Source organism: Pseudopodoces humilis, chromosome 31 (assembly GCF_049639895.1).
Source record: "Pseudopodoces humilis isolate 2021_Gansu_Grassland_sample_001 chromosome 31, ASM4963989v1, whole genome shotgun sequence".
NCBI lineage: Eukaryota > Metazoa > Chordata > Aves > Passeriformes > Paridae > Pseudopodoces > Pseudopodoces humilis.
This window is the reverse complement of record NC_142230.1, coordinates 381,242-399,346: the sequence shown is the minus strand read 5'-3', so window position 1 is coordinate 399,346 and position 18,105 is coordinate 381,242. Positions and strand designations below refer to the sequence as shown.

The following is an 18,105-nucleotide window of genomic DNA, read 5'->3' as shown; positions in this document are numbered from 1 at the left end:
GGGGTTTCTCCTCCTCCTCTCCCTGAAAAAATCAAAAATTCCAAGAGAATTCCAAGGATGGAGCGGGAATTCCCCCGGAGCAAATCCCGGCTGCCCTCGCTGCTCCTGGCGCTGCTGGGGCTCGGCCCAGGTGAGTTTTAAAGGGGGAGACCCCCCCCCAAAAAAAAACCCAAAAACCCCCCGCGGGATATTCGGGAAGCGCTGATCCATGGAATCCTCTGGAATGTTGTTGGAATTCCTCGCTTTCCTTAAGGCGGATTTATTTTGGGTTTTTTTGGGATTTATTTTGGGTTTTTTTGGGATTTATTTTGAGTTTTTTTGGGATTTATTTTGGGTTTTTTTGGGATTTATTTTGAATTTTTTTGGGGGTTTAGTTTGATTTTTTTTCGGGATTTCTTTTGAATTTTTTTGGGGTTTAGTTTGAATTTTTTGGGGATTTCTTTTGATTTTTTGGGGGGATTTATTTTGAATTTTTTGGGGGATTTATTTTGATTTTTGGGGGATTTATTTTGATCTTTTGGGGGATTTATTTTGAATTTTTTGGGGGATTTATTTTGAATTTTTTGGGGGGATTTATTTTGAATTCTTTGGGGATATATTTTGAATTTTTTGGGGGGATTTATTTTGAATTCTTTGGGGATTTATTTTGAATTTTTTTCGAGGATTTATTTTTAATTTTTTGAGATTTATTTTGATTTTTTGGGGATTTATTTTGAATTTTTGGGGGATTTATTTTGATTTTTTGGGGATTTATTCTGAATTTTTTTGGGATTTATTTTGAATTTTTTGGGGGATTTATTCTGAATTTTTTTGGGATTTATTTTGAATTTTTTGGGGGATTTATTCTGAATTTTTTTGGGATTTATTTTGAATTTTTTTGGGATTTATTTTGAATTGTTTTGGGTTTATTTTGATTTTTTGGGTTTTTTTTTTGCTGTTTGGGACTGGGGGAAAAAGCGGCTCCTTCCGTAAATCCCACAGCGAGGGAATTCCCTGGAAATTCCCAAAATTCCCGGGAAAAAAAAAACACCGTCCCGGGGAGGGAATTCCTGCGGGAAAAGCGTCCAATGGCACCGGGAGATTAATTAGGGATTTAATTAACCTCGGGGATTAATTAACCGGGAGGGGGCGGGGCCGATTCCTCCTCCCCTCCCCAAAAATAAAACCCGGGAAAAGTGGGAAAAAATTCCCGAATTCCCGGGATTTGGGAGCGATTCCAGCCGGGAGAGGAGGAGGAAAAGGAGAAGCGGGAATTGGGTTGGAATTGGGGATTTTTTGGGAATTTTTTGGGTCGGGAATGTGGCGGGAGTGTGGATGGATCCCGAAATTTTCCTTCTCCTCCTCCCCAGCGCCCAAAATTTGGGATAAACGGGATGGATCCCGCGCTTTTCCCGCTCCTAAATCCCACCCCGGGATGGGAAAAGTGGGGAAAAAATCCTGGAAAAAAATTCCGGGGAAAAAAAATCCCTGGGGAAAAAAATCTGGGAAAAAATCCTGGAAAAAAATTCCGGGGAAAAAAAATCCCTGGGAAAAAAAATCCCTGGGAAAAAAAATCCCTGGGGAAAAAAAATCTGGGAAAAAAAATCCCTGGGGAAAAAATTTCCAGGAGAAAAAAATCCCTGGGAAAAAAAATCTGGGAAAAAAAATCCCTGGGGAAAAAAATCTGGGAAAAAAAAAATCCCTGGGAAAAAAAATCTGGGAAAAAATCCTGGGAAAAAAAAATCTGGGAAAAAAAAATCCCTGGGAAAAAAATCTGGGAAAAATAATCCCTGGGAAAAAAAATCCTGGGAAAAAAAATCTGGGAAAAAACATCCCTGGGAAAAAAATCTGGGAAAAAAATCCTGGGAAAAAAAATCCTGGGAAAAAAAATCCTGGGAAAAAAAACCCTGGGAAAAAAAATCTGGGAAAAATAATCCCTGGGAAAAAAAATCCCTGGGGAAAAAAATCCCTGGGGAAAAAAATCCTAGGAAAAAAAATCCCTGGGAAAAAATCTGGGAAAAAAAATCTGGGAAAAAAAATCCTGGGAAAAAAAATCTGGGAAAAAAAATTCCTGGGAAAAAAAATCCCTGGGAAAAAAAATCTGGGAAAAAATCCTGGGAAAAATAATCCCTGGGAAAAAAAATCCTGGGAAAAAAATCTGGGAAAAAAAAATCCCTGGAGAAAAAAATCCCTGGGAAAAAAAATCTGGGAAAAAAAATCCCTGGGAAAAAAAATCTGGGAAAAAATCCTGGGAAAAAAAATCCCTGGGAAAAAAAACCCTGGGAAAAAAAAATCTGGGAAAAAAAAATCCCTGGGAAAAAAAATCTGGGAAAAAATCCTGGGAAAAAAAATCCTGGGAAAAAAAACCCTGGGAAAAAAAATCTGGGAAAAAATCCCGGAACCCCTCGGGGGTGGGAAAATGAGGGGGGGGAGGGGTGGATGCGGAATTCCTGGGAATTCCCTGGGGAGGGTTTGGAATTCCCGGGCGGATTTTGGGAAGCGCCTCTGTCCCTTCCCGAAAAAAAACCTGGGCCGAGAGCTCAAAAAATTCCCTCGGGTTTTAAAATCGGGAATGAAATCCTGGAAAAGCGGGAATGAAACCCGGGAAAAGCGGGAATGAAACCCGGGAAAAGCGGGAATGAAACCCTGGAAAAGCGGGAATGAAACCCGGGAAAAGTGGGAATGAAACCCTGGAAAAGCGGGAATGAAACCCGGGAAAAGTGGGAATGAAACCCGGGAAAATCGGGAATGAAACCCTGGAAAAGCGGGAATAAAACCCGGGAAAAGTGGGAATAAAATCCTGGAAAAGCGGGAATGAAGCTCTGGAAAAGCGGGAATGAAGCTCTGGAAATGCGGGAATGAAACCCTGGAAAAGCGGGAATGAAGCTCTGGAAAAGCGGGAATGAAGCTCTGGAAATGCGGGAATGAAACCCTGGAAAAGCGGGAATGAAGCTCTGGAAAAGCGGGAATGAAGCTCTGGAAATGCGGGAATGAAACCCTGGAAAAGTGGGAATGAAACCTTGGAAAATCGGGAATAAAATCCTGGAAAAGCGGGAATGAAGCTCTGGAAAACTGGGAATGAAACCCGGGAAAAGCGGGAATGAAGATCAGGAAAATCGGGAATAAATCCCTGGAAAATCGGGAATGAAACCCCTGGAAAAGCGGGAATAAAATCCTGGAAAATCGGGAATGAAACTCTGGAAAATCGGGAATAAAATCCTGGACAATCGGGAATGAAGCTCTGGAAATGCGGGAATGAATCCCTGGAAAAGTGGGAATGAAATCCTGGAAAAGCGGGAATGAAGCTCTGGAAAACTGGGAATGAAACTCTGGAAAATCGGGAATGAATCCCTGGAAAATCGGGAATGAAACCCTGGAAAATCGGGAATGAAACCCGGGAAAAGCGGGAATGAAATCCTGGAAACGCGGGAATGAAATCCTGGAAAATCGGGAATGAACCCTTGGAAAACTGGGAATGAAACCCGGGAAAAGCGGGAATGAAATCCTGGAAAAGCGGGAATGAAACCCTGGAAAAGTGGGAATAAATCCCGGGATAATGAGGATTTCCCCAAGGACCGGTCCCGTGCCCGGCTGGAGCCGCCGATCCCGAAATTCCCGAAATTCCCGAAATTCCCGCAATTCCCGCAATTCCCGAAATTCCCGAAATTCCCGCAATTCCCGAAATTCCCGCAATTCCCGCAATTCCCGCAATTCCCGAAATTCCCGAAATTCCCGCAATTCCCGAAATTCCCGCAATTCCCGAAATTCCCGCAATTCCCGCAATTCCCGAAATTCCCGCAATTCCCGCAATTCCCGGCGCCTGCGGGTGGGGGGAGGGGGGAGGAGCTGCCGGGAGCGCGAGAATTTTCCAAGGAAATTCCAAAAAAAACCCCCAGAATTCCCGAGTGGAATCTCGGGAGCTTCTCCCGGGATTGGGACGAGGCTCCAGCACAATTCCCAAATTTTTGGGGGGTTTTGTCCCTGCCTGGAGCTCCCGGGAGCGGGAATTTTGTAGGAATTCTATTCCCAAAAAAAATGGGATTTTTCAGGAATTTTCCCCTAAAAAAAACCCCAAATTTTTCAGGAATTTTCCCCTAAAAAAACCCGCAAAATTTTGCAGGAATTCTATCCCAAAAAACCCCCCAACCCCCCCCAATTTTGCAGGAATTTTCCCCTTAAAAAAACCCAATTTTGAAGGAATTCCACCTCCAAAAAAAACCCCCCCAAAATCCCAAATTTCTCAGGAATTCTCCCCAAAAAATCCCCAAATTTTTCAGGAATTTTCCCCTTAAAAACCCCAAATTTTTCAGGAAAAAAACCCCAAATTTCCCAGGAATTCTCCCCCAAAAAAACCCAAATTTTTCAGGAATTTTCCCCTTAAAAACCCCAAATTTTTCAGGAAAAAAAACCCAAATTTTTCAGGAATTCTCCCAAAAAAACCCCAAATTTTTCAGGAATTCTCCCCCAAAAAACCCCAAAGTTTTCAGGAATTTTCCTTAAAAAAACCCAAATTTTCCAGGAATTTTCCTTAAAAATCCCCAAATTTTTCAGGAATTCTCCCCCAAAAAAACCCCAAATTTTTCAGGAATTTTCCCCTTAAAAACCCCAAATTTTTCAGGAAAAAAACCCCAAATTTCCCAGGAATTCTCCCCCAAAAAAACCCAAATTTTTCAGGAATTTTCCCCTTAAAAACCCCAAATTTTTCAGGAAAAAAAACCCAAATTTTTCAGGAATTCTCCCAAAAAAACCCCAAATTTTTCAGGAATTCTCCCCCAAAAAAACCCCAAAGTTTTCAGGAATTTTCCTTAAAAAACCCCAAATTTTCCAGGAATTTTCCTTATAAATCCCCAAATTTTTCAGGTATTCTCCCCCAAAAAAAACCCAAAATTTACAGGAATTTTCCCCTTAAAAAACCCAAATTTTTCAGGAAAAAAACCCCAAATTTTTCAGGAAAAAAACCCCAAATTTTTCAGGAAAAAAACCCCAAATTTTTCAGGAAAAAAACCCCAAATTTCCCAGGAATTCTCCCCCAAAAAACCCCAAATTTTTCAGGAAATTTGCCCTTAAAAACCCCAAATTTTTCCGGAAAAAACCCCAAAATTTTCAGGAATTTTGCCCTTAAAAACCCCAAATTTTTCAGGAAAAAACCCCAAATTTTTCAGGAAAAAAACCCCAATTTTTTCAGGAATTCTCCCAAAAAAAACCCCAATTTTTTCAGGAATTCTCCCCCCAAAAAACCCCCCCAAACCCCAAATTCTCAGGAATTCTCCCCAAAACCCCTCCCGATCTCTCGGTTTTCCGCAGGGCTGTTGCAGGAGGCGCCGTTTGAGGCGGAAAATGAGGTTTTGGAGATTCTGGCTGGGAATTCCACCCAGTCCCTCCTGGAGCGTTGTTCCGGTGAGATCCCGGAATTCCCGCGGGGCCGCGGCTCCATCCCAAAATTTGCGCTTTTTTGGCCGCTTTTCCCCCCAAAAATTCCGTCTTTTCCTTGGCTTTTTCGCAGGAAAAACTCTCTCCTGGAATTCGCCTTTTTTTGCTGATTTTCCCCCGAATTCCTGTCCTTTTTTCCCTCAAAATTCCAGCATTTCCCACAAAATTCCCATTGTTTTCCCCTAAAAATCCATCATTTTCCCTCAAAATTCCAGCATTTCGCGCAAAATTCCCATTGTTTTCCCCTAAAAATCCATCATTTTCCCTCAAAATTCCAGCATTTCCCGCAAAATTCCATCCTTTTTCCCCAAATTCCATCATTTTCCCCCAAAATTCTGTCGTTTTCCTCTGAAATTCCATCATTTCCCTCAAAATTCCCATTGTTTTCCTCTAAAATTCCATCCTTTTCCCAAAAACTCTGTCCTTTCCCCTAAAAATCCATCATTTTCCCCCAAAATTCTGTCGTTTTCCTCCAAAATTCCATCCTTTTCCCTCCAAAATTCCATAATTTTCTCATAAATTCCATCATTTTCCCAAAATTTCATCCTTTTCCCTCCAAAATTCCGTAATTTTTCCCCAAAAATTCCATCATTTCCCCCAAAATTCCATCATTTTCCCAAAAATTCCAATGATTTCCCCCAAAATCCAGTCCTATTTCCCAAAATTCCATCATTTTCCCCCAAAATTTCATCCTTTCCCTCCAAAATTCCCATCATTTTCCCCAAAATTCCCGTCTTTTTCCCCAAAATTCCATCCCTTCCCTTCAAAATTCCATCATTTTCCCAAAATTCCATCATTTTCCCCCAAAATTCCGTCATATCCCCAAAAATTCTGTTATTTTCCCCCAAAATTTCATCCTTTCCCTCCAAAATTCCATCATTTTCCCAAAAATTCCCATCATTTTCCCAAAATTCCATCATTTTCCCCCAAAATTCCATAATTTTTCCCAAAAATTCCATCATTTCCCAAAAAATTCTGTTATTTTCCCCCAAAATTCCATCATTTTCCCTCCAAAATTCCATCATTTTCCCAAAAATTCCATCATTTTCCCCAAAATTCGATCCTTTCCCTCCAAAATTCCATATTTTTCCCTCCAAAATTCCATCGTTTTTCCCCAAAATTCCACATTTTTCCCCAAATTTCATCCTTTTCCCTCCAAAATTCCCATCATTTTCCCAAAAATTCCATCATTTTCCCCAAAATTCGATCCTTTCCCTCCAAAATTCCATCCTTTTCCCAAAATTCCATCATTTTCCCAAATTCCCGTCCTTTTCCCCTCTTTTTTTTGGGTTCGTTCCCACCCGAACCCGGAGTTTTTCACTTTTGACCATTTTTGGCCGCTTTTCCCCCAAAATTCCCGATTTTTTCCTTCTCTTTTTTCTCGGGAATTTCTCTCTCCGGGAAGGAATTTCACCTTTTTGGCCGATTTTTCCCCCAAAATTTCCGCTTTTCCCGCTTTTTTTTGGGCGCTCCCGACGCTCCTGCTCCTCCCCCGCCTTTGTCCCGCCGCCGCTTTCAGCTTTGACCCAAAATGTCCCCAAATGTCCCCAAAATCTCCCAAAATGTCCTCAAATGTCCCCAAAATCTCCCAAAATGTCCTCAAATGTCCTCAAATGTCCCCAAAATGTCCTCAAATGTCCCCAAAATGTCCCAAAATGTCCCAAAATGTCCTCAAATGTCCCCAAAAGGTCCCAAAATGTCCTCAAATGTCCCTAAAAGTCCCCAAAATGTCCCAAAGTGTCCCAAAATGTCTCCAAATGTCCCAAAATGTCCTCAAATGTCCCCAAAATGTCCAAAATGTCCTCAAATGTCCTCAAAATGTCCCAAAATGTCCCAAAACGTCCTCAAATATCCCAAAACATCTAAAAATGTCCCCAAAATGTCCCCAAAATGTCCTCAAATGTCCCCAAATGTCCCCAGAACATCTCCAGGTGTCCCAAAATGTCCCCAAAACATCTCAAAATGTCCCCAAATGTCCTCAAATGTCCCGGAAATGTCCCCAAAACCTCTCCAGATGTCCCCAAAACATCTCCAGATGTTCTCAAATGTCCCCAAATGTCCCGGAAATGTCCCCAGAACATCTCCAGATGTCCTGAGATGTCCCCAAAACCTCTCCAGACGTCCCCCAAACGTCTCCAGACGTCCCCAGAACATCTCCAGATGTCTCCAAATGTCCCCAAAACATCTCCAGATGTTCTCAAATGTCCTCAAATGTCCCGGAAATGTCCCCAGAACATCTCCAGGTGTCCCGAAATGTCCCCAAAACCTCTCCAGACGTCCCCAAACGTCTCCAGCTGTCCCCAAAGCCCTCTGGGTGCCGTTTTTGTGTCGCAGAGCTGCTCTTCGGCCAGTCCCGCGCCCCTCCCCGCCAGGTGAACGCCGTCCTGGGCGGCTCCGTGCTGCTGGCGCCTCAACCTGGAGCTCCCAAAACATCTCAAAATGTCCCCAAATGTCCCCAAAACATCCCCAAATGTCCCCAAATGTTCTCAAATGTCCCTAAATGTCCCCAGAACATCTCCAGATGTCTCAAAATGTCCCGAAATGTCCCCAAAACATCTCCAGGTGTCCTGAAATGTCCCCAAAACCTCTCCAGATGTTCTCAAATGTCCCCAAATGTCCCGGAAATGTCCCCAGAACATCTCCAGATGTCCCGAAATGTCCCCAAAACCTCTCCAGACGTCCCCCAAACATCTCCAGATGTTCTCAAATGTCCCCAAATGTCCCGGAAATGTCCCCAAAACCTCTCCAGATGTCCCCAAAACATCTCCAGATGTTCTCAAATGTCCCCAAATGTCCCGGAAATGTCCCCAGAACATCTCCAGATGTCCCGAAACATCCCCAAAACCTCTCCAGACGTCCCCAAACATCTCCAGACGTCCCCAGAACATCTCCAGGTGTCCCGAAATGTCCCCAAAACCTCTCCAGACGTCCCCAAACCTCTCCAGACGTCCCCAGAACATCTCCAGCTGTCCCCAAATGTCCCCAAAACCTCTCCAGACGTCCCCAAACGTCTCCAGACGTCCCCAGAACATCTCCAGCTGTCCCCAAATGTCCCCAAAACATCTCCAGACGTCCCCAAACGTCTCCAGACGTCCCCAGAACATCTCCAGCTGTCCCCAAATGTCCCCCAAACATCTCCAGCTGTCCCCAAACGTCTCCAGACGTCCCCAGAACATCTCCAGGTGTCCCGAAATGTCCCCAAAACGTCTCCAGACGTCCCCAGAACATCTCCAGCTGTCCCCAAAGCCCTCTGGGTGCCGTTTTTGTGTCGCAGAGCTGCTCTTCGGCCAGTCCCGCGCCCCTCCCCGCCAGGTGAACGCCGTCCTGGGCGGCTCCGTGCTGCTGGCGCCTCAACCTGGAGCTCCCAAAACATCTCAAAATGTCCCCAAATGTCCCCAAAACATCCCCAAATGTCCCCAAATGTCCTCAAATGTCCCTAAATGTCCCCAGAACATCTCCAGATGTCTCAAAATGTCCCGAAATGTCCCCAAAACATCTCCAGGTGTCCTGAAATGTCCCCAAAACCTCTCCAGATGTTCTCAAATGTCCCCAAATGTCCCGGAAATGTCCCCAGAACATCTCCAGATGTCCCGAAATGTCCCCAAAACCTCTCCAGACGTCCCCCAAACATCTCCAGATGTTCTCAAATGTCCCCAAATGTCCCGGAAATGTCCCCAAAACCTCTCCAGATGTCCCCAAAACATCTCCAGATGTTCTCAAATGTCCCCAAATGTCCCAGAAATGTCCCCAGAACACCTCCAGATGTCCCCCAAATGTCCCCAAAACGTCTCCAGACGTCCCCAAACGTCTCCAGACGTCCCCAGAACCTCTCCAGGTGTCCCGAAATGTCCCCAAAACCTCTCCAGACGTCCCCAGAACATCTCCAGCTGTCCCCAAATGTCCCCAAAACATCTCCAGACGTCCCCAGAACCTCTCCAGCTGTCCCCAAAGCCCTCTGGGTGCCGTTTTTGTGTCGCAGAGCTGCTCTTCGGCCAGTCCCGCGCCCCTCCCCGCCAGGTGAACGCCGTCCTGGGCGGCTCCGTGCTGCTGGCGCCGGCGCTGCCGCCCAACCAGACGGTGAAGGAGATCGAGTGGAGCTTCTCGGGCGGCTCCGGTGCCACCATCCAGGTGGCCGAGGTGGGACCCGCGGGCTTCGAGCGGCCGGACCCGCGGGATCGCTTCGGGAAGCGGCTGGAGGTGTTCAACCGCACGGCGCTGCGCATCCGCCAGCTGCAGCGCGGCGACAGCGGCGTCTTCGGAGCCAGGATCAAGATGCAGCCGGCGCTGGTGGACGATCAGTCCTTCAACCTGTCCGTCTACGGTGAGTGGGGCTTCGTTAATTGATTAATTTAATTAATTAGTTTGATTTCGCTTAATTGAAGTTGGGTTTTGGGTGGGGAAACTGAGGCAGGGATCGGCCATGGGGTTGCAGCCGGGGCTGGGGGATGATCAGTCCTTCAACCTGTCCGTCTACGGTGAGAGGGGCTTGGTTAATTGATTAATTAATTAATTAGGTTCATTAATTAAATTAATTCCTTTAATGAGGTTGGGTTTTGGGTGGGGAAACTGAGGCACGGATCGGCCATGGGGTCGCAGCCGGGGCTGGGGGACGATCAGTCCTTCAACCTGTCCGTCTGTGGTGAGAGAGGCTTCATTAATTCGTTAATTTAATTAATTAGAATTAATTTAGTTTATTTAGATTTAATTTAGTTTAATTGAAGTTGGGTTTTGGGTGGGGAAACTGAGGCACGGATCGGCCATGGGGTCGCAGCCGGCGCTGGGGGACGATCAGTCCTTCAACCTGTCCGTCTACGGTGAGAGGGGCTTGGTTAATTTGTTAATTTAATTAATTTGGTTCATTAATTAAATTAATTAACTTAATAAGGTTGGGTTTTGGGTGGGGAAACTGAGGCATGGGGGACGATCAGTCCTTCAACCTGTCCGTCTACGGTGAGTGGGGCTTGATTAATTCATTAATTATCTCTTTTAATTAATTAAATGGCAGCTGGGGGTCATCAAAGTGGCACCAAGGTGACCCCGAGGTGGCATCACCGCTGTGCCCGGTGACAGTCGGTGCCCCAAACTCGGGTTTTGGTGTCCTGGTGTCACCTGGATGCCATGGAGGTGTCACCCGAGTGTCACCCGGGTACCACGGCGGTGTCACCCGAGTGTCACCGCGGTGTCACCGCGCCGCGCCCGGTGACAATCAGTGCCCCAAACTCGGGTTTTGGTGTCCTGGTGCCACCTGGATGCCATGGAGATGTCACCTGAGTACCACGGCGGTGTCACCCGAGTGTCACCGCGGTGTCACCGCACTGTGCCCAGTGACACCCAGTGTCACCCGAGTGTCACCACGGCGTCACTGCACTGTGCCCGGTGACAATCAGTGCCCCAAACTCGGGTTTTGGTGTCCTGGTGCCACCTGGGTGCCATGGAGATGTCACCTGAGTACCACGGCGGTGTCACCCGAGTGTCACCGCGGTGTCACCGCACTGTGCCCAGTGACACCCAGTGTCACCCGAGTGTCACCGCGGTGTCACCGCACTGTGCCCAGTGACACCCAGTGTCACCCGAGTGTCACCGCGGTGTCACCACTGCCAGAGCCGGTGCCCAGCGCCCCAAACTCGGGTTTTGGGGGTCCTGGGTGCCATGGGGGTGTCACAGGGGTGTCACCCGGGTACCACGGCGGTGTCACCCGAGTGTCACCGCGCTGTCCCCGCTGCCAGAGTCGGTGCCCAGCCCCCGGACGCGCAGCCGGCTCCTGGCCAGCACCCTGGAGTGGTGCAACCTCACCCTGCAGTGCCAGGGCAGCGGCAGCGGCGCCGTCAACGTCACCTGGAGACGCGACAGCGCGGCCGAGGGGGACCCCGGGGGTCGCCGGGTGTCGCCGGACGGCGCCGGGCGGCACCAGGTGTCACCCGACGGGACCACCCTGCGCGTGGCGCTGCCGCTGGCCGCCACCAACGTCACCTACGCCTGCACCGTCAGCAACCCCGCGGATCAGAAGGTGGCCGTGTTCGACCTGCAGGAGCTGTGCCGGGGAGGAGGTGAGAGCCTTCGGCGGCGGCGGCATCCTCATCATCCTCGGCGTTGTCCTTGGCGTCATCCTCATCATCCTCATCCTCATTATCCCCATCCTCATCATCCTCGGCGTTGTCCTTGTCGTCATCCTCATCATCCTCATCATCCTCATCATCCTCATCATCCTCATTATCCCCATCCTCATCATCCTCATCCTCATTATCCCCATCCTCATCATCCTCATCATCCTCATCCTCATTATCCCCATCCTCATCATCCTCGGCGTTGTCCTTGGCGTCATCCTCATCATCCTCATCATCCTCATCATCCTCATTATCCCCATCCTCATCATCCTCATCCTCATTATCCCCATCCTCATCATCCTCGGCGTTGTCCTTGTCCTTGTCATCCTCATCATCATCATCCTCATCCTCATTATCCCCATCCTCATCATCCTCGGCGTTGTCCTCATCATCCTCATCATCGTCATCCTCATCATCCTCAGCATTGTCATTGTCCTTGTCATCCTCATCATCATCCTCATCATCATCGTCATCCTTGTCCTTGTCATCCTCATCCTCGTCATCATCCTCATCATCCTCGGTGTTGTCATCGTAATCCTCGTCATCGTCATCCTCATCATCACCCTCGTCCTTGTCATCCTTGTCATCATCATCCTCATCATCCCCATCCTCCTCATCCTCGTCGTCACCCTCATCCTTGTCCTTGTCCTCCTCATCATCATCGTCATTGTCATCATCATCCTCATCCTTGTCATCCTCATCACCGTTATCCTTGTCATCATCATCTTCATCCTCATCATCCCCATCCTCCTCATCCTCAGCATTGTCATTGTCATCCTCGTCATCCTCATCCTTGTCCTTGTCATCCTCGTCATCATCACCTTCATCCTCATCCTTGTCCTCGTCATCCTCATCCTCATCATCATCCTCATCATCATCACCCTCATCCTTGTCCTTGTCATCCTCGTCATCCTCATCCTCGTCATCATCCTCATCATCATCACCTTCATCCTCATCCTTGTCCTCGTCATCCTCATCCTCATCCTCGTCATCATCCTCATCATCATCACCTTCATCCTCATCCTTGTCCTTGTCATCCTCGTCATCATCACCTTCATCCTCATCCTTGTCCTCGTCATCCTCATCATCCTCATCCTCGTCATCATCCTCATCATCATCACCTTCATCCTCATCCTTGTCCTTGTCATCCTCGTCATCATCACCTTCATCCTCATCCTTGTCCTCGTCATCCTCATCATCCTCATCCTCGTCATCATCCTCATCATCACCTTCATCCTCATCCTTGTCCTTGTCATCCTCGTCATCATCACCTTCATCCTCATCCTTGTCCTCGTCATCATCCTCGTCATCATCACCTTCATCCTCATCCTTGTCCTTGTCATCCTCATCCCCACCCTCATCATCCTCGTCCTCATCATTGTCATGGGGAAGGTGACACACCCAGGGTGACACAGATGAAGGTGACACACTCAGGGTGACACACCCAGGGGTGACACACCCAGGGTGACACAGATGAAGGTGACACAATCAGGGTGACACACTCACGGTTACACAGGGTGACACAATCAGGGTGACACACTCAGGGTGACAGACGGTGACACACTCAGGGTGACACACTCACGGTGACACACCCAGGGGTGACACACCCAGGGTGACACAGATGAAGGTGACACACTCAGGGTGACACACTCAGGGGTGACACACTCAGGGTGACACACTCAGGGTGACACAGATGAAGGTGACACACTCAGGGTGACACACTCAGGGTGACACAGATGAAGGTGACACACTCAGGGTGACACACTCAGGGTGACACAGATGAAGGTGACACACCCACAATGACACACTCAGGGTGACACACGGTGACACACCCAGGGGTGACACACCCAGGGGTGACACAGCCGAGGGTGACACACTCAGGGTGACACACTCAGGGTGACACCCCCCGGGTGACGCCGCTGTCCCCCCCAGGAGGCTCCTCAGCTTTCTCCACGTCCGGTTACGTGGTGCTGGCTCTGATCCTCGTGGCCGTCGCCCTCGGCGGCGCCTTCTGGTGCTGGAGGGTGAACAGCGAGAAGGCGGCGGAGGCAGGTGCGGAGAATCCCAAAATTCCCAAATTTCCCGGTTTGCCCGGTTTCCTGTTTCCCGTTTTTCCCGGTTTTTTTGTTTTCCCGTTTTTCCCATTTCCCGTTTTTTTGTTTTCCTGTTTCCCGCTTTTCCCGGTTCTCCCGTTTCCTGTTTTTTTTCTTTTCCTGTTTCCCGCTTTTCCCGGTTCTCCCGTTTCCCGCTTTTCCCGGTTTTCCTGTGTCCTGTTTTTTTGTTTTCCCGCTTTTCCCGGTTTTCCCGTGTCCTGTTTTTTTGTTTTCCCGTTTTTTCCCATTTCCCGTTTTTCCCATTCTCCCGTTTTTTTGTTTTCCCGCTTTTCCCGGTTTTCCCGTGTCCTGTTTTTTTTGTTTTCCCGTTTTTTCCCGTTTCCCGTTTTTCCCGTGTCCCGTTTTTTTGTTTACCCGTTTTTCCCGTTTTTCCCGTTTCCTGGTTTTTTTGTTTTCCCATTTTTCCCGTTTCCTGGTTTTTTTGTTTTCCCGTTTTTCCCGTTTTTCCTGTGTCCCGTTTTTTTGTTTTCCCGTTTTTCCCGTTTTTCCTGTGTCCCGTTTTTTTCTTTTCCCGTTTTTCCCGTTTCCTGTTTTTTTTGTTTTCCCGTTTTTCCCGTTTTTCCCGTTTCCTGGTTTTTTTGTTTTCCTGTTTCCCGTTTTTCCCATTTTTCCCGTTTTTCCTGTGTCCCGTTTTTCCCGTTTTTCCCGTTTTTCCCGTTTTTCACATTTCCTGGTTTTTTTGTTTTCCCATTTTTCCCGTTTCCCATCTCCCCGTTTTCCACGTTCTCCTGGTTTTTTTCTTTCCATGCTTTCCTTGGGTTTCCTCCCACTTTTCCCAGGGTTTTTCCCCATTTCCCTCCACTTTCCCCTCTCTTTTTTCCCACTTTTCCCTCTTCTTTTTCCCGCTTTTCCTGCTTTTCCCCACTTTCTCCCCCATTTTCCCCACTTCCCCCCATTTTCCCTGTATTTTCCCCCTTTTTTCTCCATTTTCCCTGTATTTCTCCCCATTTTTTTACCCACTTTTCCCCATTTTCCCCGTATTTCTCCCCATTTTCTGCGTATTTCCCCCAATTTTTCCCTGTATTTTCCTCCGTTTTTACCCACTTTTGTCCCCATTTTTTCCCCATTTTTTCCCCATCTTTTCCCCATTTTTTCCCCATTTTTTCCCCGTTTTTTCCCCATTTTTTCCCCCCCTTTTTCCCCCCTTTTTCCCCCATTTTTTTCCCCTTTTTCCCCCTTTTTTTCCCATTTTTTCCCCGTTTTTTCCCCATTTTTCCCCCGATTTTTCCCCCTTTTTTTCCCCGTTTTTCCCCATTTTTCCCCCCCGTTTTTTCCCGTTTTTTCCCGTTTTCTCCCCGTTTTCTCCCCGCAGCGGCCGCGCCGCCGCCGGCCGAGGAGAGCCCCGGGGAGGCGCCGTACAGCGACATCGTCTGCAGGAGCCCCCCCGAGGGCAACGACCAGGTGGGGACCCCGAAATCCCAAAAATCCCACCGGAATTCCCAAAAAAACCCCACGGGAATCCCAAAAAAACCCCATGGGAATCCCAAAAAAACCTGCAGGAATCCCAAAAAACCCCACGGGAATCCCAAAAAACCCCATGGGAATTCCCAAAAAACCCCATGGGAATTCCCAAAAATCTGCAGGAATCCCAGAAAATCTGCGGCAATTCCCAAAAAAACCCACAGGAACCCCCAAAAACCCCATGGGAATTCCCAAAAAACCCACGGGAATTCCAAAAAACTGCGAGAATCACAAAAAAACCCCATGGGAATTCCCAAAAAACCCCACGGGAATTCCCAAAAAACCCCATGGGAATTCCCAAAAAACCCCATGGGAATTCCCAAAAAACCCCACGGGAATTCCCAAAAAACCCACGGGAATTCCAAAAAACCCGCGGGAAATCCTAAAAAACCCCATGGGAATCCCCAAAAACCCATGGGAATTCCCAAAAAACTGCGGGAATCCCCAAAAAACCAATGGGAATTCCAAAAAAAAAAGAAGCGGGAATTCCAAAGAAACTTGGGAATTCCCTAAAGAAGAGTGGGAATCCCAAAAAATGCAGGAACCTCAAAAACTGGGAGGGATCCCAAAAACCACGGGAATCCTAAAAAAATGTGGGGATCCCGAAAACTGGGAATTATCCCAAAAAACCGGGAGGGATCCCAAAAAACCGCGGGAATCCCAAAAACTGGGAGGGATCCCAAAAAAGTGGGATTGCAAAAACTGGGAGTTATCCCAAAAAATCGGGGGTCTCTGGGGTGTCCCCAAATGTCCCCAAATTTCACCCCACAGGGTCCCAGCGCTCCCCCGGAACCCAGCGAATCCCAAAAAACCCAAACGACCCCGAAAACGGAAACCCCAAAAACGGAAACGGCCCCAAAAACGGAAATGACCCCAAAAACGGAAACGACCCCAAAAACGGAAACGGCCCCAAAAATGGAAACGGCCCCAAAAACGGAAACGACCCCAAAAACGGAAACGACCCCAAAAACGGAAACGACCCCAAAAAGTTCCCCGGGGGGGGACGAGAAGGGCCAGAGACCCCCCGAGGACACGGCCGAGGAGGTGACATAGGGCCACAGGTGAGGGGACCCCAAAAATGGATCTGGGGACCCCAAAAAGGGGTTTGGGGACCTCAAAAATGGATCTGGGGACCCCAAAAATGGATCTGGGGACCCCAAAAATGGATCTGGGGACCCCAAAAAGGGGTTTGGGGACCTCAAAAAGGGGTTTGGGGACCTCAAAAATGGATCTGGGGACCCCAAAAATGGATCTGGGGACCCCAAAAATGGATCTGGGGACCCCAAAACGGGGTTTGGGGACCTCAAAAAGGGGTTTTGGGGACCTCAAAATCAAAAATGGGGACCCCAAAAATGGAGGGACCCTAAAAAGACCCACCCAAAAATGGATCTGGGGACCCCAAAAAGGGGTTTGGGGACCTCAAAAATGGATCTGGGGACCCCAAAAATGGATCTGGGGACCCCAAAAAGGGGTTTGGGGACCTCAAAAAGGGATTTGGGGACCCCAAAAAGGGGTTTTTGGACCCCAGAAATGGACTTGGGGACCCCAAAAAGGGGTTTGGGAACACAAAAAGGGGTTTGGGGACCCCAAAAATTTATTTTGGGACCCCAAAACCCCGGGGTTAAAGGGTTGGGGGTGACCCCAAAAAGGGAATTTTTTGGGACCCCCCGACCCCATAAAATCGGGAATTAAAGGGTCAGGGAGGAGGAACGACCCCCAAAAAAAGGGGATTAATGCTTTGGGGAGGGGGTTCCCCCAAAAAACCCGAGACCCCAAAAACCCGAGACCCCAAAAACCGGGACCCCAAAAAACCAGGACCCCAAATACCCGGGACCCCAAATAAACCGGGACCCCAAATAAACCGGGACCCCAAAAACCCGGGATCCCAAAAACCTGGGACCCCAAAAACCGGGACCCCAAATACCCGGGACCCCAAATAAACCGGGACCCCAAAAACCGGGACCCCAAAAACCTGGGACCCCAAATACCCGAGACCCCAAAAACCTGGGACCCCAAAAACCGGGACCCCAAATAAACCCGAGACCCCAAATAAACCGGGACCCCAAATAAACTGGGACCCCAAAAACCCGGGATCCCAAATACCCAGGACCCCAAATACCCGGGACCCCAAATAAACCGGGACCCCAAATAAACCGGGACCCCAAATACCCGAGACCCCAAATAAACCGGGACCCCAAAAACCGGGACCCCAAATAAACCGGGACCCCAAAAAAAACGGGACCCCAAATACCCGGGACCCCAAATACCCGGGACCCCAAAAACCTGGGACCCCAAAAACCGGGACCCCAAATAAACCGGGAATTGTTCCCACAGGGCCGGGACCTCCTGGAAGGGCTGAGCAGCGTCTTGTGCCAAACCCCGACCCCAAATCCGACCCCAAATCCGGCCCCAAATCCGGCCCCAAATCCGGCCCCAAATCCGACCCCAAATCCGACCCCAAATCCGGCCCCAAATCCGACCCCAAATCCGACCCCAAATCCGGCCCCAAATCCGGCCCCGAGCGCCGCCCGAGCCCCTCGGCCCCAAAACCGGACGGATTTCCCCAATCCCGACCCCAAAATCCCCGGATTTCCCCCCAATTCCTGCCCCGAGGTTGTTTTGGGGAGGGGGATCCCAACCAGAGGTGCTGGGGGTGAGATTTGGGGGTCCCAGGGGGGATTTGGGGGGTCCCAGGGGGGATTTGGGGGTCCCAGGGGGGATTTGGGGGGTCCCTCGGGGGATTTGGGGGTCCCAGGGGGGATCTGGGGGTCCCTGGGGGGATTTGGGGGGTCCCTGGGGGGATTTGGGATCAGGGAATCCCCTCGGCCCCAAAACCGGACGGATTTCCCCAATCCCGACCCCAAAATCCCCGGATTTCCCCCCAATTCCTGCCCGAGGTTGTTTTGGGGAGGGGGATCCTGGGGGGGTCCCGGGGGGATCCTGGGGGGGTCCCGGGGGGATCCCGGGGGGTCCCGGGGGGTCCCGGGGGTTTTGGGATTCTCCGGGATGAGCGGAAA

At 48.9% G+C, this 18,105-nt stretch overlaps 1 protein-coding gene across 4 annotated transcripts; it reads left to right on the top strand.

Annotated features, from left to right (window-relative positions):
• LOC106628973 (SLAM family member 8-like) lies at positions 1-17,732 on the top strand. 4 transcript variants are annotated; one of them, XM_088068499.1, is made up of 8 exons: positions 1-130; positions 5,284-5,376; positions 9,389-9,730; positions 11,136-11,456; positions 13,446-13,565; positions 14,940-15,028; positions 15,860-16,149; positions 17,423-17,732. In XM_088068499.1, exons 1-7 carry the CDS (start codon positions 58-60, stop codon positions 16,139-16,141), a joined length of 1,320 nt encoding a protein of 439 aa, XP_087924625.1. In that variant the 5' UTR covers positions 1-57; the 3' UTR covers positions 16,142-16,149; positions 17,423-17,732. The 4 variants fall into 4 exon arrangements, with proteins under 4 accessions (XP_087924625.1, XP_087924627.1, XP_087924626.1 ...); XM_088068501.1 differs by lacking the exon at positions 5,284-5,376; XM_088068500.1 differs by lacking the exons at positions 9,389-9,730; positions 11,136-11,456; positions 13,446-13,565; ... (1 more) ...; positions 15,860-16,149; positions 17,423-17,732 and adding an exon at positions 7,744-9,354.
• The last annotated feature ends 373 nt before the right edge of the window (positions 17,733-18,105 follow it).